Genomic DNA, 21,628 nt, shown 5'->3' with positions numbered 1-21,628 from the left:
GGCATCCTTTGACGGTGCCACGTTTATAGTCACTGAATGTCTTCAGTAAGGCCATTCTACTGACAATTCTACTGTAGGAGCGTGGATCAGAAAACCAGTCAGTATCTGGTGTGACCACAATTTGCCTCATGCAGCACGACACATCTCCTTCGCATAGAGTTGATCAGGCTGTTGATTGTGGGCTGTGGAACGTTGTCCCATCCTCTTTAATAGATGTTCGAAGTTGCTGGATATTATCATCATGTATTATCATGCTGAAACATGAGGTGATGGCGGCGGATGAATGGCACGACAATGGGGGATCTTGTCAAGGTATCTCTGTACATTCAAATTGCCATTGATAAAATGCAATTATGTTCGTTGTCCGTAGCTTATGCCTGCCCATACCTTAACCACACCGCCACCATGGTGCACTTTGTTCACAACGTTGACATCAGCAAACCGCTCACCCACACAACACCATACATGTAAGTCACCTGCGGTTGTGAGGCCGGTTGATATGCCACTCCTGTCATGTGGATGCATTTTCTTGGCAAAGGAGAAATATTTACTAACGGGGATGTAAACAAATTTGTGCACAACATTTGAGAGAAATAAGCTTTTTGTGCTTATGGAACATTTCTGGGATCTTTAATTGCAGCTCATGAAACATGGAACCAACAATTTACATGTCGCCTTCATACATCCACACAGATCTATCTATCTATCTATATACAGTACCAGTCAAAAGTTTGGACACACCTACTCATTCAAGGGTTTTTCTTAATTTTTTACTATTTTCTACATAGTAGAATAATAGTGAAGACATCAAAACTATGAAATAACACATGTGGAATCATGTTGTAACCAAAAATGTGTTAAACAAATAAAAATATATTAAAAGAAGCCACATCTTGCCTTGATGACAGCTTTGCACTCTTGGCATTCTCTCAACCAGCATCATGAGGTAGTCACCTGGAATGCATTTCAATTAACAGGTGTGCCTTCAAAAGCAATAAGGAAATAAATTCCACAAATTAACTTAACAAGGCACACCTGTTAATTGAAATGCATTCCAGGTGACTACCACATGATGCTGGTTGAGAGAATGCCAAGAGTGTGCAAAGCTGTCATCAAGGCAAAGGGTGGCTACTTTGAAGAATCTCAAATATATTTTGATTTAACACTTTTTTGGTTACTACATGATTCCATATGTATTATCTCTCAGGTATCTGCTGTGCGGTGGTGTCTTGTGTCTTCTCTCCCTCTGTCCACCCCCAGTGGCCGAGTGTGGGACCTTGGTGGGGTCGGCCCCGGGGTGGCTCGGAGGCGCCTCAGCTCCCTGACGTACTCCCTCTCCAGTAGGAGCTGCTGCCTCTGGGCCTGGAGCTGGTCCTGGAGGCCCCTCAGGGAGCGGGCTCTCTGGATCAATCAATCAACCAGCCAATGAATCAAATGAATCAATCAATCCATCAATGCATCCATCCATCTTTTGGCTATACCTGGATCAGCTGCTGCAGCTCTTCCCTCAGATGCTGGTTTTCCAGGGACACAGCTCTAGTGTGGGACAGTAGGCAGCGAGATGCCTCCTAGGGGGAGGAGAAGAGAGGGGGTGGGTAGAGGTGGGTATGGAGGTGTGTGTGTACATGTGTTCTTGTGGACGTACGTACGCATGCGTGCATGTCTATGCATGTGTGTGTTACTCACCCTATTAGCGGCGAGGGCCAGGGCCTGTATTTTTTGTTTGGCCTGTGCTTCGTACCTATGATAATAATAATACATTTAAACAAAGGAATTTTCAGTCATGCACACACACTTTTCCCATTTACCTCTCCTTCTCACTGAGGAAGCCAGCCTTCAGGGCCTGCAGGGATTCAGAGTGACGACAGTGCATACTGGTCACCTCCCTCTCTAGCTCCGCTATACGCCCCAGCTGCTGCTGCTGCAGGCTCTGTTACACACACACAATATTAAAGCACACACATGAACAGCCATGTCAATACAGTATACACACACACTCACATATGCATACAGCCATGCAAAGGTACCACTAATCTAAAATAAGATTATAATAAAATGTGTAATATTAGTAGATCATATATTCTGTACACAAAGTGGTGGTGTGTGAGGAGAGGAAATGAGAAGGAAGAGGAGATAAGAAGGCAGAGGAGAGAATGAGAAGAGGGGAGGGGGGTGGGAGGAAAGGGTGAGGAAGTGTCATACTTTAAATTCTCGGAGCTCAGCAATCTCAATATTTAACAGCGCCAGTTCATTCTCCTTCTCCAGAATCTCCTTCTTTAGCTCTGTTAGGATAGGTTAGATTAGAGTTAGCTTCCTGCTCTCTCCCCATTGGCCCCTGGCACTTCCTGCTGACTCACCATTGGCCTGTTCCTGGTATTTGTCCAGAGTCTCCTCCCTCTGCCTCTTCAGGGCCTCCAGCCCCTGGTGGTTTTGATCGCTAAGGGTGACGATGGCACTCTGACGCTTCTGGGTCCGCTTGGACATGTACGACATGTACTCTTGCTGAGAAGGCGAGAGATGGGGTCAGGAGGAGAGGGATAAGGAATTATTTGCATAGTCACTTTACCGCTACCAACATGTACAAATTACCTCAACTAACCTGTACCCCTGCACATTGACTCGGTGCCGGTACCCCATGTATATAGCCTCGTTATTGTCATTTTATTGTGTTACTTTTTAGTTTCGTTTATTTAATAAATATTTTCTTAACTCTATTTCTTGAACTGCATTGTTGGTTAAGGGCTTGTAAGTAAGAATTTCACAGTAAGGTATACACCTGTGGTATTCGGCACATGTGACAAATAAAAGTTGATTAGATTTTATAGGGAGGGAGATGGGAAAGAGAGAGATGGGGAGAAAGAGAGTGTCAGCCTTTACTGTCACTCACGCTCTCCATGCGAGTCTGGTTGGCCTCATTCTGTAGGAACTCATTCTCACGCCGTCTGGCACAGCAGCCGCAGTTAAGGGAAGTGAGGAAAGTATTCTTGAGAAGCTATCGCTATCACATGAACAGGGGTGGGTCAATTCTAATTGAAGGCAGTTCATTCAGGAAGTAAAATGAAATTCCAATTCAATTATTAAAGAAGGGCATTTTTATAATTATTTTCAATGATAACTGAAATGTAAAAGCTATTTATTTCAAGATTTTAATTCAAACAACTTCCTGATTTAAATGCTTTCAATTCGAATTGACCCAAATCCTGGAACGGAGGGTAACTATTTTAAAGGGCCCTTCACTTAAACAAAAATGGATGCAGATTAATCCACAACAGTTTACAATTTAGCGGTCTTGTGTGTGACTGTGACAACTAAATCCTGGCTGTCTACCTGCAGTGTGCAAAGTGAAAGCTTTGGGAATCGTCCTGGACTAAGACGCCATCTGCCAGACTTTCTAAACAGGTGGTCTTGTGCGGACAACTTCCAGGAATAGTGTTCATTATGTAGCTTTATTAGTGCCTTCTCTAGTGAGGCAGAAACAGACTGGCCATAAAGGCAAATGCCACATGTTCTGGTTATCATTTGCCCAGTCAAAATTTAATTGGCAGATGTGTTAGAAATGCCTGGGCCAATTTCTGGTTCCACTCTGTCACTGTAGTGAAGTCTGGGATTTAAAGGATACAACTTTTCCACTTTCCTCTTGAGGTTGTTCAAGGTGTCGGTTAGCTTGTCGTACCTGTAGGTTACAGGAAGTGAAGTACAGTCACATGATGACAGGCAAGCAGACAGACAGGTAGGTATAGAGAGCGACAAAGACAGGCAGATAGACATGTCTCACTCTCTCTGTAGCAGAGCCTCTCTGTCAGACCCGGGGTGTTCTGAGTCCTCTACTCCTTGTCCAGCTGTATCCTGCTTAAGGGCAGACTCTCCTTTCTTCTTAGGGGGCATTCTAGTAGCCTACACACACACACGCCATCTATAGGGACCATTATTTGCAGAAACAGTGACATTTGATTGAATGGCATCATCATGTTCCATATCGCTGCTTTACCGCCCACCACATCTCACCAGTAGCCTATGTAACGTTAGCCAACCATGAGCCCACCATACCGCCGCCTACGCCCGTTAACACACCCGTTACCAGAGAGCACTGGGGCACAGAAAGCGCTGCATGTTAGTTAGCTAGCTAACCGCATCAGTAATGAACACTGATCAGTCTACACTCAACGCTGGCTGTGCTGTTCGCATTTGTTGGCTCAGCTCTCTATCAACTTTCCATTGGGTGTAAATATAGCTTTGAATACATCTAGTTATAAAGTGTAATTTGATAGCTACAAAAGTAGAAAACATCTAGTTATGTCTCACCTTCACGTTTGTTTAAAACGCTCCCTTGTTGCCAAGACAACTACATAGACAACACATTTCTACAGGAAAGTCACGTTCCCTAAAAATGAAAATAATCAAGATCGTAAAGACCGCATTATACAATATAAAAACACGGATCAGTCCGAGCCTGGAGTTACAAATGTCCACTGACCGCATTTGCCCTGCTGCCGAACTTGACCCATCATTACCACCGTTCGGTGATCTGATTTCACATTGCATTACCGTAAAGATCCGCTCAAAAGGGCAACGGACAGACAATCGCCCTACTATCAAGTCTCCAGCGGTTTACTTAGGCAATAAACGTCGCAATTTGTATTACATACAGCTCGTTTGTATATATTAAACATATCTCCTATAAATAACAAATAGCGCGGCATTTTGAAGATTACAAGTTTCATATCGACACATATGAGGAAATAGTATCCTCCATTCCTCACACCTTGCATTTGCATGCAGGAGGTGAGTGCGCCTGTGCGGGGGTTGAGCTAGTTGAGCAGGGAGAGCTAACCGTGGTGGCACCGATGGAAAGGATGGAAATGGAGAACCACTCCGGCGTCTGACCTGAGACGGTACTAGGAAACGTTCGGTAGGTTAGGCTACTGCTCCGGTCGGTTGGATTGCTGGAGAGAGGCGAGGCGCACGGTGAAAGCAGGGGCGACACAGACAGAGAAGATGGACGGGAGAAGCGAGTTTCTTTGCGGGGTTGTGGAAGGTAAGGACAACGTTCGTCTGGTTATCTGATCTTGTAATTTTCACGGAGAAGTTCAAATGAAATACCATGCATAAAAAACACTTTTCAGTGTTTGTAAATCTTTGAGACGTGGTAGCTATTGTAGCCCTATGATCAATCAGGCATAACCTCACATTCATCTTTATTCTCATCATCTTCATTTTCTCATCATTGGTGTCTCAGTTAGTTTGCCATCTATCAAGCCTGCCTGCCAGCCAGCCTGCTAGCTAGTCCAGTGGTTTACAACTCCAGTCCTCGAGTATCACCAAAAGCACACATTTTTGTTGTAGCCTCTGACAAAAAAAACCACCTGAGGTGCGTTCAGTTCGCTTGAACGTTTGCTACCTTGCAGAACGGTTTGTACTGACAGACACGTTTATCCAAAACGTTCTTGAACAGACTTTGAGGTACGTTTGGTGGGTGTGTCTTAAAGCAATGAGTGACGTATTTAAAGGGCAGTGGCCATGCTGACCGCCTACCTCAACCCACAAACCAACCCATCCCAATTTTCAGTTGATCTTTCAGTACAGCACCTTTTCCATTCAATTGAATGTTCCATAACCTAAAAATGTACTGAACGCAGCCCTGATTCAATTCATTGTGGGCCTAATGATTATTTGACAAGTTGAATCGGGTGTGCTTGTCCGGGGTTAAAAGGTGTACTGTTGGGGGTACTTGAGGACTGGTGTTGGGAACCACTGAGTTGTCAGTCAGTCTCTCTCTTTGGTTCTAAGGCGAGAGATAACGAGACAATCTGAAAGGAGCATGGAGAAAAACATTGATAGAAAAGATAATGATGTGACTGCACACACAGCTGGATCCAGAATACCCCCTCCTCACTACAGACCAGTAGTGGTGTGTGGGTAAAATCACTGTAGAACCACAGATTTAGAACCACAGAGAGTTACTGCAAGTCGCAAAGAAAAACAAGAGCTGCTTCCACTATTCCAGCACCATTTCAATTTCAACATCATTAATATAACCTCTGCTTTTTTATTTGTTTTATTTCACCTTTATTTAACTAGGCAAGTCCGTTAAGAACACATTCTTATTTTCAATGACGGCCTAGGAATGGTGGGTTAACTGCCTTGTTCAGGGGCAGAATGACCGATTTTTACCTTGTCAGCTCGGGGATTCAATCTTGCAATCTTACGGTTAACTAGTCCAACGCTCTAACCACCTGCTTTACATTGCACTCCACGAGGAGCCTGCCTGTTACGCGAATGCAGTAAGAGGTAAGTTGCTAGCTAGCATTAACCGCATCTTATAAAAAACAATCAATCAATCAATCAATCATAATCACTAGTTAACTACACATGGTTGATGATATTACTAGTTTATCTAGCCTGTCCTGCGTTGTATATATGCGGTGCGCATTCGCGAAAAAGGACTGTCATTGCTCCAACGTGTACCTAACCATAAACATCAATGTCTTTCTTAAAATCAATACACATGTATATATTTTTAAACCTGCATATTTAGCAAAAAGAAATCCAGGTTAGCAGGCAATATTAACCAGGTGAAATTGTGTCACTTCTCTTGCGTTCATTGCACGCAGAGTCAGGGTATATGCAACAGTTTGGGCCGCCTGGCTCGTTGCGAACTAATTTGCCAGAGTTCTATGTAATTATGACATAACATTGAAGGTTGTGCAATGTAACAGGAATATTTAGACTTTTTACGGAACCGTTCCGTATTTCACTGAAAGAAAAAACTTTTGTTTTCGAGATGATAGTTTCCGGATTCAACCATATTAATGGCTCGTATTTGTGTGTTCATTATAATTAAGTGTATGATTTGATAGAGCAGTCTGACTGAGCGGTGGTAGGCACCAGCAGGCTCGTAAGCATTCATTCAAACAGCACTTTCATGCGTTTTGCCAGCAGCTCTTTGCAATGCTTCAAGTATTGCACTGTTTATGACTTCAAGCCTATCAACTCCCAAGATTAGGCTGGTGTAACCGATGTGAAATAGCTAGTTAGCGGGGTGCGCGCTAATAGCGTTTCAAACGTCACTTGCTCTGAGACTTGAAGTAGTTGTTCCCCTTGCTCTGCATGGGTAACGCTGCTTCGAGGGTGGCTGTTGTCGATGTGTTCCTGGTTCGAGCCCAGGTAGGAGCGAGGAGAGGGACGGAAGCTATACTGTTACACTGGCAATACTAAAGTGCCTATAAGAACATCCAATAGTCAAAGGTATATGAAATACAAATCGTGTAGAGAAATAGTCCTATAATTCCTATAATAACTACAACCTAAAACTTCTTACCTGGGAATATTGAAGACTCATTTTAAGAGGAACCACCAGCTTTCATATGTTCTCATGTTCTGAGCAAGGCACTTAAACGTTAGCTTTCTTACATGGCACATATTGCACTTTTACTTTCTTCTCCAACACTTGGAGAAACACCAAATGTTTCATTATTTATTTGAGGCTAAATAGATTTTATTGATGTATTACATTAAGTTAAAATAAGTGTTTATTCAGTATTGTTGTAATTGTCAATATCACACTTTTTTTTTTAAAATCGGCCGATTAATCGGTAGCGTCTTTTTTTTGGTCCTCCATATAATTGAAAAATCATAATCAGCCGACCTCTAGTCTAGAGTGTCTCACCCTTTTGAAGAGGGGGATGACCGCGGCAGATTTCCAATCTTTTGGGATCTCAGACGATACGAAAGTGAGGTTGAACAGGCTAGTAATAGGGGTTGCAACAATTTGGGCGGATAATTTTAGTAAGAGAGGGTCCAGATTGTCTAGCCCGGCTGATTTGTAGGGGTCCAGATTTTGCAGCTCTTTCAGAACATCAGCTATCTGGATTTTGGTGAAGGAGAAATGGGGGAGGCTTGGGCAACTTGCTGTGGGGGGTACAGGGCTGTTGACTGTGGTAGGGGTAGCCAGGTGGAAAGCATAGCCAGCAGTAGAAAAATGCTTATTGAAATTCTCAATTATCGTGGATTTATCTGTTGTGACAGTGTTTCCTAGCCTCAGTGCAGTGGGCAGCTGGGAGGAGGTGCTCTTATTCTCCATGGACTTTACAATGTCCCAGAACTTTTTGGAGTTTGTGCTACAGGATGCACATTTCTGTTTGAAAAAGCTAGCCTTAGCTTTCCTAACTGCCTGTGTATATTGGTTCCTAACTTCCCTGAAAAGTTGCATATCGCGGGGGCTATTCGATGCTAATGCAGTATGCCACAGGACGTTTTTGTGCTGGTCAAGGGCAGTCAGGTCTGGAGTGAACCAAGGGCAATATCTGTTGCTGGTTCTACATTTTTTGAATGGGGCAAGCGTATTTAAGATGATGAGGAAAGCACTTTTAAAGAACAATCAGGCATCCTCAACTGACAGAATGAGGTCAATATCCTTCCAGGATACCCGGGCCAGGTCGATTAGAAAGGCCTGCTCGCTGAAGGGTTTTAGGGAGCGTTTGACAGTGATGAGGGATGGTCGTTTGACCGCAGACCTATTACGGACGCAGGCAATGAGGCAGTGATCGCTGAGATCCTGGTTGAAGACAGCAGAGGTGTATTTGGAGGGCAGGTTGGTATCTATGAGGGTGCCCGTGTTTACGGCATTTGGGTTGTACCTGGTAGGTTCATTGATAATTTGTGTGAGATTGAGGGCATCAAGCTTAGATTGTAGGATGGCTGGGGTGTTAAGCATGTCCCAGTTTAGGTCACCTAACAGCACGAGCTCTGAAGATAGATGGTGGGCAATCAATGCACATATGGTGTACAGGGAGGGCACAGCTGGGGGCAGAAGGTGGTCTATAGCAAGTGGCAACGGTGAGAGACTTGTTTCTGGAAAGGTGGATTTTTAAAAGTAGAAGCTCAAATTGTTTGGGCACAGACCTGGATAGTAAGACAGAACTCTGCAGGCTATCTCTGCGGAAGATTGCAACTCCGCCCCCTTTGGCAGTTCTATCTTGTCGGAAAATGTTATAGTTAACGATGGAAATTTCAGGGGTTTTGGTGGCCTTCCTAAGCCAGGATTCAGACACGGCTAGGACATCCGGGTTGGCAGAGTGTGCTAAAGCAGTGAATAAAACAAACTTAGGGAGGAGGCTTCTAATGTTAACATGCATGAATACAGCGGAGGTAAACCTAGGCATTGAGTGACGATGAGAGAGGTATTGTCTCTAGAGACACCATTTAAACCAGTTGAGTTCACCGCATGTGTGGGAGGTGGAACAAAAGGGTTAGCTAAGGCATATTGAGCAGGGCTGGAGGCTCTACAGTGAAATAAGACAATAATCACTAACCAAAACAGCAATGTACAAGGCATATTGACATTAGGGAGAGGCATGCGTAGCCAAGTGATCGTAGGGTCCAGTGAGTAGCTAGGCGAGCTGGAGGCACGGCGATTCGGACAGCTAGCGTGCCGGGGCTAGCAGAAGGGCCTTAGAGGGACGTTGCGACGGAAGAAGTCTGTTGTAGCCCCCTTGTGGGGTTACGTCGGCAGACCAGTTGTGATGGATCAGCAGGGCTCCGTGTAGTAAAAGGGTCCAGGCCAATTGGCAAAATAGGTATAGTAGCCCAAGAAATTGGCTGATGGACCTCTTCAGCTAACATTTCGATATGCTCTAGACAGCTAGTGGGCCGCGGCTAGCAGATAGGCATTCAGGGGACATCGCGAGGGAGGAGCCTATTGAAAAAAAAAACCTCGGGCGGATTACGTCGGTAGTCCAGTCGTGATGAATCGGCGGGGATCCATTTCGGCAGTAAAAGGGGTCCAGGCTAATTGTCAAAATAGGTATTGTGACCCAAGGAGTGGCTGATGGACCTCTTCAGTTAGCCGGGAGATGGGCCTAGCATAGGCTAGCTCCAGGCTAATTGGTGCTTGCTTCGGAAGAGAGACGTTAGCCAGGAGTAGCCACTCGGATAGCAGCTAGCTAGCTGCGATGATCGAGGTGGAAAGGTTCAGAGCTTGTGGTAGGAATCCGGAGATATGGAGAAGAAGTCCGATGGGTTGAATCGCACTGTGCAGACTGGCAGGAGTTGTTCGGGCTAAAGGTTAGCTGATGACCGCTAGCAGTGGCTAGCTGACTACTAGCTAGTAGCTAGTTAGCTGGCTAGCTTCTTTTGGGGGTTCCGGTTCTAAACTAAAGAAAATAGCAGATCCATATCACATTGGGTGAGGCGGGTTGCAGGAGAGTATGTTGAAGTTGAGCTTAAGAAAAATAAATATATGCGAAGAAAAAATATATATACACGGGACAAGACAAAGACGCCTGACTGCTATGCCATCTTGGATTTTGCTTAGTCTAATACAGTGATAACTAAAATATACCAAAAACAATTTAGTCAATGTAAGCTAAATATGATGTGGCTGTCCATGGTTCTGATTTCTGTGTGCGTGCAAGTAGAAAAAGATGTTGACTCACCCTACTTGTAGGGAAACACCAATGCCATCCTCCGCTCTTTCATTTTGACGAAACGGTCTATCACTCTGTTTTACAGTACAAGCTTACATTTTGTTGGCTAAAATGCTTGCTAAGCTAACTTCCATTCATGGGCAACATTAGCTAGTTACCATTGGCCTTCTACATATAGCTACATATTGAACGTCCATCCTCTCAGGCCAGCAGCACAACAATGTATGAATTTAATGGTTGGATGACAATAGCCATTATAACCATTGGCCAGTACGGATAAGTCCAAGTCCAAATCCCTATATCCGTCCATGGCTAATTTAGGAAAGGGCTAATTTTGGCTAGCTGGCTAGCTAGCCACCGGAAGACAACAACACAATGAGATGCAACAATTCAAGTTTTTCTGTCATTGACGTATGCGCTCAATGGGATTTGATAGGAGTGACGCCAAATCCAAGCTGGCTTCCCTTGACACTATTTTGTGGTGCACCAGGACCATTCACAGTTGGCAAAAAAATTATATTAAATTGTCAAGGGAGGCCAGATGCTCGCTAGCTTCCCTTCAATACAATGGGCGGTAACAAACTCGTAAGGGACCAGACAGCTTCAGATAGATGGCCTACACGTAGAGAGACAGAGGGGCTCTGTTTCGCTCGCTTGGATGCTTTCTCCTGTGAGATACATTCAGCCTTTTGCGAATTTAATGAAAATTCTGAAACAAAGAGACGAAAGATACGTTTTTAAAAAATCTTCTTGGTGATTTTTTGGGGGAAGCCTGGCTTCCCTTGGCATCCATGCATGCACGCCACTGCTACTGACCCACTTACCTTCTTACACACAAGCATGCACTCAGTCTTAAAGGTGCTGCATTGTCAATCTGCCGTCTGCATTGTCCTTGCAGCATTTACTGTGATATGGCCTCTGCAGAAGTCAGGGCATTCCTACTTCTTGCGCTTCGTAGAGCAGCGCATAGCTGTTGTGAAGAAACTTGTCAAGAAAGTGAGTTTGTGTTTATACAGGACTTTCCGCCCTCACCTACCATCAACCAATCATGTTAATGCTGAGCTATACGGCGCCCTCAGCATTGTTACAATATTTGAGAGGCGCACAGCAATGCGTTACTGAGCTCAATTTGGCCACTGGATGCCTCCGGAGGCTCCGCAATTGCGTCACACCATCCATATGTCGCCTCCGACCACAATTTTGGATCAAGCATAAATTGGCTTTTATAATCACACTACCCAGATAGCACATTTGGTTCTTTTGAAGTTATGGAAAGGTATGTTTTTGGTTTCACATTGGTTGTGAGAACGAAGTCATACGTTTCCTGACCGGTAAAACGTAACTTTTTTTAAACGTTACGAGAACAGAAGTGAACATTTTGTCTGTTCTGGAAATTTTTATTTTTAGGTTGCAGGGAGGTTCTGGGATCGTTTTACTCCGGTTCCTTAAGTTTTCCTGGGAGGTTTTATTAGCGCTCTGAGAACGGAAATTCTAGGTTATTTTTAATAACTTTCTTAACTTTAACTGAATGTTTCAGTAAGACTTTTAGCATGTTACGAACTTTTTTAAACTCCAAGCACAGATGGGAAACATTCATTCGAACACATCTTTTTTATTTTGACACGGCATCAGTGAGATTCGAGCCCCTGATCTTCTGTTCACTATCCATGGAATTAGTCCACTGCGCCACCAGGTTTTCATGCATACAAAGCTGTTCATTTTTGTCTATTCACAGACCCCATTTCAAAGAAACAAGCACTCATTAAGATCAGGTATGGCTAATTAGTGGGCGTGGCAATCACACATGAACACACGTATGGCCTAAACTCACCATAGGCGAGCATGCAAGTGATTTTATTTTAGAATACATTGTTTTGAATTATGATGACCCAACCGAAGCTGGGCGGCGGGTTGTCCGCTTTGACCTATCGTTCAATTAGAACATGTCTCTATTTTTGCATTTTATTGCTGGCGCTGTAGTCACACAAAATAATCTAAATGTTGCCATAATTTTTTTATTTCTAGCTCATCTGAATTGGAAGAGGTAGCTAAGGGTTGAGGTTTTACATACATGCTAAATTGAACTAATTCATCCACTTATGGAAACACAACATCTCTATCAGCAAAAATGATTGGAGATATGCACTATCCTGCTAGCAAAAAGTTACTGAAAATGAAAAACTCACAAGAAGTGGGCGGGCGGAGCAAGCAAAGTGAGGCAGGTGGAAAGGACCGCCTGGCTGGTCCTTTCCACCTGCCTCGCTCTGCTTGCTCCGCCTGCCCGCTTCTTGTGAGTTTTTCATTTTAACAAGACAGAGGATAGACAGAGTTTTCTTGACGCTGAGAACGGAATGTATACGTTGTCAAATCACAGTCTTAGAACGTTCATGGAAAGTTTTCTTCATGTTATTAGAATGTAATTTAGAGCTTATTGATGTAATGTGTTCAATTCGTTTTTTTTTTATTCACAGAATATTAAAGAGAACCATACATCGATCAAGTCACACATTTTTTTTAGAACGTTCCCAGAATGTAATAAAAATGTGACATTAAATAAGAACCACAAGGGAACTTGTGGAAGTACTGAAATTCCCACAGAAGAATGTTGTTTCTTAATGTTCTCTGAACAATTTGAGAACATTCCCAATGTCAAACTAGTTGGAGAACGTTCTTAGAACATTACCAAAATAGAAATTAAATGTAACCATGTTTGAACTTTTAGGAAACGCTCTGTTAAAGTAATGAGATACCAAGAAAATAAAGTTATTTGTTAAAGGGCAACTTTAGGCATGAAAAACTGTCAAACTCCACCTCTTTCTCAATTTTGAAACAGAAATGGGTGTGCCTTTGGTGGTTTATGTGACGACGATAAGTTACTCCCACTTGCCAGAAAAAGCAACTGTATTAGTTGACACCGAAGATTCTCAGAATGTTGTGTGCTAGCTGGCTTTGGACAATGGAGATGCTCCCATTTCTATATGAAGAATTGTATGGCATGCTCTGTGCTGTATTTGCAGATGAGGGGTTGCCTCATAGGCAGGAATTTGTTATTGTGGTGGAACTGGCTTGAACGCTGTGTTCACCATTTCACTTCACCAGTCTGGCATTCCTCCTCATTGAAATGGTCTGTAATGAGGGACACTATTCAAAACTAACTTATCTGCGATCGGATCACCTTTAACCAATCACAGGATAAACAACCTAATTCAAAGCACAGTGATTGGCCATGTGGGATTTTGTCCTAAGCCCATTGTTTCTGAGGATGCTGATTGGACTGGTCATTTTCTAACTTATTCCAAACGCCCATCTATTGGAGAAAGGCCAGACTGATACGTCAAGTGAAATAGAATGGTGAATGCAGCGATCAGGCTGGTTCCACCAGGGTAAGAATCTATATGGCCACTTCACCAATGCGTGTCCGTGAACAAATACTGTGCAAGTACTAATATGAATATAGGTCTGAATGGCAGCACTGCTTAATTGTACACTAGCATTAATTTCTCTCTCTTTCGTGTGCTTGTCTGTGTCTCAGGGTTCTATGGGAGGCCCTGGTCTATGGAGCAGAGGAAGGTCCTTTTCCAGTGGTGAGTACTTGGTGACAAACAGAAAGGTAACATACAGATGTAGGATCTTAATTTGATCACCCTGTTGCAGGAGAACTTTCCTGCAATGCATGACATTTTAAACGTGCTGTGTATTAGAGGTTTAAAAAGGCTTCTGAAGATTGTAATGTCTTTTATCAACCTATACAAAAATGTCAATTTAAATTTTATCCACATAATTAACATTTCCGGTTGCTGCAGGATTATTTTCCTTCTGTAGCAAACTGGCTCAAAGTAAGATCCTAAATCTGTATGGTTGACATAGGAAGACATGGAGAGGGATAAGGAGGGAGTGAGTATGATCCGCAGTTGAAACAAAAACAAAGCGGTGGTTGACTTTGTTTTGGTAAAAAGCTGAGGGATGGGCCTGGAGAAATGTATCAACTCTCAAATGTATAGACCGAGCTATTGGTGCAAGGACTTGACCGTCCATGATATCAAAATGATTTCCAGAAACTGACACTGGATGAATAACTCTCTCCCTTTCTCTCTGTTAGGATGCAGAGGTGGGAGTTGAACACCTATCTGTACGGTCCTAAAGATGATCTGAAACACAGACTACTCTGGAGAGAGGTCTATTCCCCTGAAGAGGAGGGTAAGGGATCTCCCCATCCCTCACTCATCCATCTCTTCATCCCTTCATTTATTTGTTTACATCTCTTTTTTAGTCTATCTTCCCACCCCTCCATCTCCCCATACCCTCATCTCACCTTCTCTCCTCACTCTATACTTTTCCCTCCATCTCTCACTTTTGCTTTAAACTAAATGTATCTCTCCTGGTGCTGTCCTGGTTCTCTCCACTCCTCCTCGCTCCTCTCTTGCAGGTCAGTTGCGTACTTTGATAGTAGAGTCAGAGAAGAGAGGTCTGAGGTTTGTGTACTCTCTCTCTCCTGGTCAAGACATTGTCTTCTCTTCTTCCTGCGACCTCTCCCTGCTTAAACGCAAGCTACGACAGGTACATATACGCACCTACACATACTTGCATGCGCACACAGGCATGCGCACGCATACCTACACCCCTGCCTTACTATCTCTCCTCTCTGTAGGTGTCAAAGTTGGGTTGCCAGGCATTTGCGATCCTTTTTGATGACATAGACCACTCCCTGTGTCAGGCTGACAGTCAAGCCTTCTCCTCATTCGCTCACGCCCAGGTTTCAGTTGCCAATGAGATCTACCGATTCCTGGGAGAGCCGCCCGTCTTCCTGTTCTGTCCAACAGGTGAGTAGTTGAGATGTGTGTAGTATCCTCTCTCTGTCACACACACACACACACACACACACACACACACACACACACACACACACACACACAACAAAAAAGTTCCAAAGGAATAGAGACATTGCAAATGTCATATTATGGCCATATACAGTGTTGTAATGATGTGCAAAAAGTACACCCCTGATAACATGTAAACACAGTTAAAAACTTCTTGTGGGACGGTAGCGTATCCAAGTTTATAATTTTAAAAGGCTAATTGATCATTAGAAAACCCTTTTGCAATTATGTTAGCACAGCTGAAAACTGTTGTCCTGATTTAAAGAAGCAATAGAACTGGCCTTTAGACTAGTTGAGTATCTGGAGCATCAGCATTTGTAGGTTCGATTTTAGGCTCAAAATGGGCAGAAACAAAGAACTTTCTTCTGAAACTCATCAGTCTATTCTTGTTCTGAGAAATGAAGGCTATTCCATGCGAGAAATTGCCAAGAAACTGAAGATCTGGTACAACGCAGTGTACTACTCCCTTCACAGAATAGCGCAAACTGGCTCTAACCAGAATAGAAAGAGGAGTGGGAGGCCCCGGTGCACAACTGACCCGCAAAACACCAGTCTCAACGTCAACAGTGAAGAGGCGACTCCGGGATGCTGGCCTTCTAGACAGAGTTCCTCTGTCCAGTGTCTGTGTTCTTTTGCCCATCTTAATCTTTTATTTTTATTGGCCAGTCCGAGATATGGCTTTTTCTTTGCAACTCTGCCTAGAAGGCGATAGAGGAAACCAAGTCTAGATTTAACTTTAGCCTGCAGCTTTGATATGTGCTGAGAGAAGGACAGTGTACCGTCTAGACATACTCCCAAGTACTTGTATGAGGTGGGGAGAGGGGCATTCTTCTACCAAACCACGTGACCTTTGTTTTGGAGGTGTTCAGAACAAGGTTAAGAGTAGAGAAAGCTTGTTGGACACTAAGAAAGCTTTGTTGTAGAGCATTTCACACAAAATCCGGGGAGGGGCCAGCTGAGTATAAGACTGTATCATCTGCATATAAATGGATGAGAGGGCTTCCTACTGCCAGAGCTATGTTGTTGATGTAAATTGAGAAGCGAGTGGGCCTAAGATCGAGCCTTCAGGTTCTCCCTTGGTGACAGGCAGTGGCTGAGACAGCAGAGTTTCTGACTTTATACACTGCACCCTTTGAGAGAGGTTGTTAGCAAACCATGCCAAAGACCCCTCAGAGACACCAATACTACGTAGCCGGGCCCACAAGAATGGAATGGTCTACCGTATCAAAAGCTTTGGCCAAGTCAATAAAAATAGCAGCACAACATTGCTTAGAATCAAGGGCAATGGTGACATCATTGAGGACCTTTTAAGGTTGCAGTGACACAACATAACCTGAACGAAAACCAGATTGCATATCAGAGAGAATACTATAGACATCAAGAAAGCCAGTCAGTTGATTATTGACAAGTTTTTTTTCAACACATTTGATGAACAGGGCAAAATAGAAATAGGCCTATAACAGTTAGGATCAGCTTGTCCTCCCCCTTTTAAATAAAATACAAACCGTGGCTGCCTTCCAAGCAATGGGAACCTCCCCAGAAAGGAGAGACAGGTTAAAAAGGTCGGAGATAGGCTTTGGCGATGATAGGGGCAGCAACCTTAAAGAAGAAAGGGTCTAAGCCAACTGACCCAGATGGGTTTTTTTGGGTCAATTTTCAGGAGCTCCTTTAGCACCTCAGACTCAGTGACTGCCTGCAGGGAGAAACTTTGTAGCGGGGCAGGGGAAAAAGAGGGAGACGCATCAGGGATAGTTGCATTAGAAGGGGTGGGAGATGAGGAAATGTTGGACGGGCAAGGAGGCATTGCTGAGTCAAATAGGAATCCTGACTTAATGAAGTGGGGATTTAAAAAGCTCAGCCATGTGCTTCTTGTCAGTAACAACCACATCATCAACTTTAAGGGACATGGGCAGCTGTGAGGAGGAGGATTTATTTTCCAGGTCTTTAACCGTTTTCCAGAACTTCTTGGGATTAGACCCACAGAGAGAGAACTGCTCCTTAAAGTAACTAACTTTTGCACTTATTTCTCATTTGCCTGAATGAGAGCCAGTCAGCCTGAGTGCCGAGCCTTTCGCCAAATGCAATTCTTGAGGTGGAGTAACTCTGCCAGATCACAGTCGAACCAGGGGCTGAACCTGTTTTTAATTCTCATTTTCTTTATGGGGGCGTGTTTGTTAACAATACCACGGAAAATATCAAAAAAGAAGGTCCAAGCGTCTACGACAGAGCACTGAGGCTAGGAATCAAGCTGATTCGCTACCATTTTACAGAGGCCAGTTCATGAAGGAAGGCATAGTTTTTTAGCAAGCGTCTATGACAAATCAGGACTGGGCGTTTCACTGAGCAGCCATTACGAACACAGGCTGTAAAACAGTGATCACTAAGGTCATTACAGAAAACACCAGACTGATACCTATCAGGATTATTTTTGAGGATAACATCGAGGAGAGTAGCCTTTTCTGGGAGTTTGGAGTCATACCTTGTGGGATTGGTAATAATCTGAGAAAGATTTAGGGAGTCCCATTGCTTTAGGACTTGGTCAGGTGGTTTAAGCATGTCCCAGATTAGGTCACCTAGCAGGACAAATTCAGATTTAGTGTAAGGGGCCAGGAGAGAGCTTAGGGCAGGCCGGTGCTGATGGAGGATGATAGCACCCAGCAACAGTCAACAAAGATCTATTTGAAAGTTTAATGCTTAAAACCAGCAAATCAAATTGTTTGGGACAGACTTGGTGGAGACAACTGAGCACTGAAGGTGATCCTTGGAAGATCTGTCGTGCTGAAAAGAAATATTTTCACCAGAAAGGTTAGCATCAGTATTCCAAACACTCTTTCTTAACCACGTCTCAGTAATGACCAACACATCTGGATTGGAGCTGTGAACCCACACTTTCAATTGATCAATTTTAGGTAATAAGCTTCTAGTGTTAACGTGCAGAAAGCCCAGTCTTTTACGAGAGAAGAAATCAGTGAAGCAGATATCAGAGCACAAGTCAGAATTGGGACTAGCAACAGTAGATGTGCATGCACATTTCCAGATATTATCAACAGTAATACAATCAAGGCATAGCATAGGACAGGGAGGGCTCTGCAGTGCTGATTTATGGCATCTGAATGTGCATTAGATGGCAACAAGATCATATTGTACAGCAATTTCATCAGGTAATATGAATACAAAGCCAGCGAGAGGTGGATAGAATTGTATGGGAGGCCGAAAGTCAGTGTCACCAATAGAGAGTCGCAATTTTGGGAACAAACAAAGTCTGTCCCACGGTTGGGTAAAGAAAGTTTGTTGTCAACAAAGCATGCAGGAGTCATGAGGCATTTCTGGAGGCAGATTTCTTATAGAAAATGCCAGTGGGTGGTCTTTGAACTGCAGGAGGGGGCTTCAAAGACTCCTGCCACTTGTTGGGCCCAAAGCCCTCAACACCTCCCACTTCAAACCTCAGTGCTAATTGAAGTTATATCTGGTCTGTCCTAGCAAGCCTGGCAGCCTTAACTCAGCATTCAGTCCCCACAAAGTAAAATATATAATTGTAATGTACTTTTATTTAAATTGTATTTTTCTTCTTGGCTTTCAAAATAGCATCAGACCAAACATTACTCACTCAGTTCCAGGTTGGATGGTGTCCTCAGGTCTCTGCTGTTTGTTTGCTAGAACACCCTCCGTATAGCTTGGAAAAAGGAAACCTTGGAGCAGTAATCCCTCTGGGTAATTTTGGCAAAAATTAGGTTGTAGGTTTGGGGTTTTGATCTGGAGCAAAGGCCATGCTGTGGAGGGTAGGATCCTGCATATGTTCCTGCCTAAAAATCCAAGTTTATCTAACTCCAAATCTCTTTGTATTCCTTCTCGCATCTATGGGCTTTTCTCCTCTCACCTTTTCCCTTCACTTTTAGACTTCAATGCACAACTCATTAGCTGTATGTGACCAGACGAAAAAACCTTTCCAAGCCAAACCATATCATAACCGCTACACACAGCCTACATCATTGTCACCACATTAGCTGAAGTAACATCATAGTCAACATAGCTAATAGAACTAACACGTTAGTAAACCCGCTATAATCATGCAGTAACGTTAGTGTACAGTCAGTAAGCAGTTTAGCACTTACACCGGTGGGCCCCGTGGCAATAAGTTAGTAAAACCAAAAGGTTACCTTGACTTGGAAGAGTTCCAGTGATGTGTTGGATAGTCATAGCCAGCTAGCTAATATAGCATGCCTCTGTTTGATCAGGGTGTTTGAGTAGGCTAAACTAGCTTGCTGCATTTGCTAGCTAAGTAAGTGAAACTGAAAGAGAAAAGAAAATGACTCTCTTGCTTTTCCTTCATTTTGAAAGAAATTATTCTTTCAATACTAGATTCATTCTCTGAACCTTTGATTGGATGGACAACATGTCAGTTCATGCTGCAAGAGCTCTGATAGGTTGGAGGACGTCCTCTGGAAGTTATCATAATTACTATGTAAGTCTATGAGAATCATGAGCCTCCTCGATTTTGTATTGAAGTCAATGTACCCAGAGGAGGATACACCATGGTGCTTCCCTACAGAGTGCTGTCGAGGCTACTGTAGACCTTCATTGCAAAACATAGTGTTTTAATCAATTATTTGCTGACGTGAATATATTAAGTATAGTTTTATCTAAAAAGGATGTTTTACAATTTAAAACATTCGGAAAATCAATGAGGAGGATGGTCCTCCTCTGAGTCTCCACTGCTTCTCTTCTAATTAAGTAATTGCATACTGATATTATGTTACTCTCCTCTTTCCATCTCTCCTTCGCTCACCCTCCCTCCTCCCTTTCTCTCTCCACTCCTCTCTCTAGAGTACTGTGGATCTCTATGTTCTCCCAGTGTATCTAAGTCTCCATATTTGATGACTGTTGGAGAGGACCTGCTGCCTAACATCTCTATCATATGGACCGGTGAGACACAGACAGGCTTTCTATTCTTTAGATTTAATTTTTTTTAATATTCTGTAAATTACAATGATATGGCATGATAATTCCCAATCTCAATCTCCCTTTTTCTCTCTCCCACTACCTTCCCTCTCTCGCTCTCCCTCCCTCTATGGTCAGATGACATGAAAATAGGGCTTTGGCCATGCACACCAGTGGTGGGTTTGGCTTTGAAAAACAGAAGCATATGCAGAAAAGTACCTCATACCTATGGTAAAATATGATGGTGGATCATTGATGTTATAGGGCTATTTTGCTTCCACTGGTCCTGGGGCGCTTGTTAAGGTCAACGGTGTCATTAACTTTACCAAGTAGCAGGACATTTTAGCCAGAAAACCTGGTTTCCTCTGCAATGTGGCTGGCACTTGGCTGCAGTTGGATCTTCCAGCAAGACAATAAAGCCAAAATCCGCCAATAAATTGTTTATTGACCACTGTCTCCAGACATGAACCCCATTGAAAACCTGTGTTTTGAATTGCATAAGAGCAGACAAAGGATATCGAGGATCTGGAAATTATCTGTATGGAGGAATAGTCTAAGATCCCTCACAACGTGCTCTACACATTTTACAAAAAGCCACAGGATCAGTGGAAGCAAAAAGGCCGCATAACATAAAAGATCCTCCACCATATTTTACAGTAAAAATGGGCTTCGTCTCTTCTTATGCATCCTTATTTCAACACTAAACCCACCTCTGGTGTGCGTGGCCAAAGAGCTCTATATTCATGTAATCTGACCATAGCACCGGTTAAAATCCATGTGCCAATGCCATTTAGCAAACTCCAGTCGTGGGCAGGAAATAATCTTTATGGAGGAATGATCTAAAGGATCAGACACACCAAGGATACTGAATGCCGAGAGGTACTTAGATGTAGTCTTGTCACGATACCAGAATTTAGACTTGGATACCAATACCAGGATTAGTATCGTGATTCTCGTTACCATAACGATACTCAATACCAAAATGATACCAAAACGGTACCACTGCAAGAAGACACATTAACCAATGTCACAGAATGGCACTTGATCCAAACAGAAACTCAGCTATGGCTCTGTTCAATTGTTGGGCAGCTAATGTGTTCATTATCATTACATTTGACATTTTTTACATCAGCCATGTATGCATTAATGAATCAATTATACAATCAGACTTTTATTTTTACCAATCTAACTATATAACAACATAATGGTAATCATTTATGATTTTTTTTAAATAAAAGCCTTTCGTGAACTAACACTCGCACTTGAATCTTTTCCTTCTTGCTAGCTCTGACTTTGCTGATAGCTACCTTATTGAGGAACAATTTACTTACTATGACTGTGGTAGGTGGTTGTCTCACCTAGCTGTCTTCAGATGAATGCACTAACTGG

At 43.2% G+C, this 21,628-nt stretch overlaps 2 protein-coding genes across 4 annotated transcripts in view; one reads left to right on the top strand and one right to left on the bottom strand.

Moving 5' to 3' along the window:
• Positions 1-1,166: 1,166 nt before the first annotated feature.
• Positions 1,167-4,552, bottom strand: ccdc166 (coiled-coil domain containing 166). Of its 2 annotated transcripts, none has more exons than XM_029760685.1 (10): positions 4,303-4,552; positions 3,776-3,913; positions 3,620-3,673; positions 2,888-2,942; positions 2,358-2,502; positions 2,203-2,282; positions 1,809-1,930; positions 1,687-1,741; positions 1,482-1,568; positions 1,167-1,401 (listed from the first exon to the last, which is right to left on the bottom strand). In XM_029760685.1, exons 2-10 carry the CDS (start codon positions 3,883-3,885, stop codon positions 1,204-1,206), a joined length of 906 nt encoding a protein of 301 aa, XP_029616545.1. In that variant the 5' UTR covers positions 3,886-3,913; positions 4,303-4,552; the 3' UTR covers positions 1,167-1,203. The 2 variants fall into 2 exon arrangements, with proteins under 2 accessions (XP_029616545.1, XP_029616546.1); XM_029760686.1 differs by having other exon boundaries at positions 3,776-3,894.
• Positions 4,553-4,579: 27 nt separating this feature from the next.
• The window catches only part of si:dkey-183c6.8 (protein O-GlcNAcase), a 48,844-nt gene continuing 31,795 nt past the window's right edge, over positions 4,580-21,628 (top strand). Inside the window, exons 1-6 of one of the 2 annotated variants that reach the window (XM_029760684.1) lie at positions 4,580-5,035; positions 13,957-14,008; positions 14,524-14,621; positions 14,926-14,981; positions 15,073-15,244; positions 20,126-20,224. In XM_029760684.1, coding sequence (XP_029616544.1) covers positions 4,996-5,035; positions 13,957-14,008; positions 14,524-14,621; positions 14,926-14,981; positions 15,073-15,244; positions 20,126-20,224 — 517 coding nt within the window. In that variant the 5' untranslated portion in view covers positions 4,580-4,995. Of the gene's footprint in view, positions 5,036-13,956; positions 14,009-14,523; positions 14,622-14,850; positions 14,982-15,072; positions 15,245-20,125; positions 20,225-21,628 lie in introns of both variants that reach the window. The other variant, XM_029760683.1, reaches the window with a different exon arrangement.

This window comes from Salmo trutta, chromosome 8 (assembly GCF_901001165.1).
Source record: "Salmo trutta chromosome 8, fSalTru1.1, whole genome shotgun sequence".
NCBI lineage: Eukaryota > Metazoa > Chordata > Actinopteri > Salmoniformes > Salmonidae > Salmo > Salmo trutta.
The sequence above is the reverse complement of the archived record's forward strand: the minus strand, read 5'-3'. Positions and strand labels throughout refer to the sequence as shown.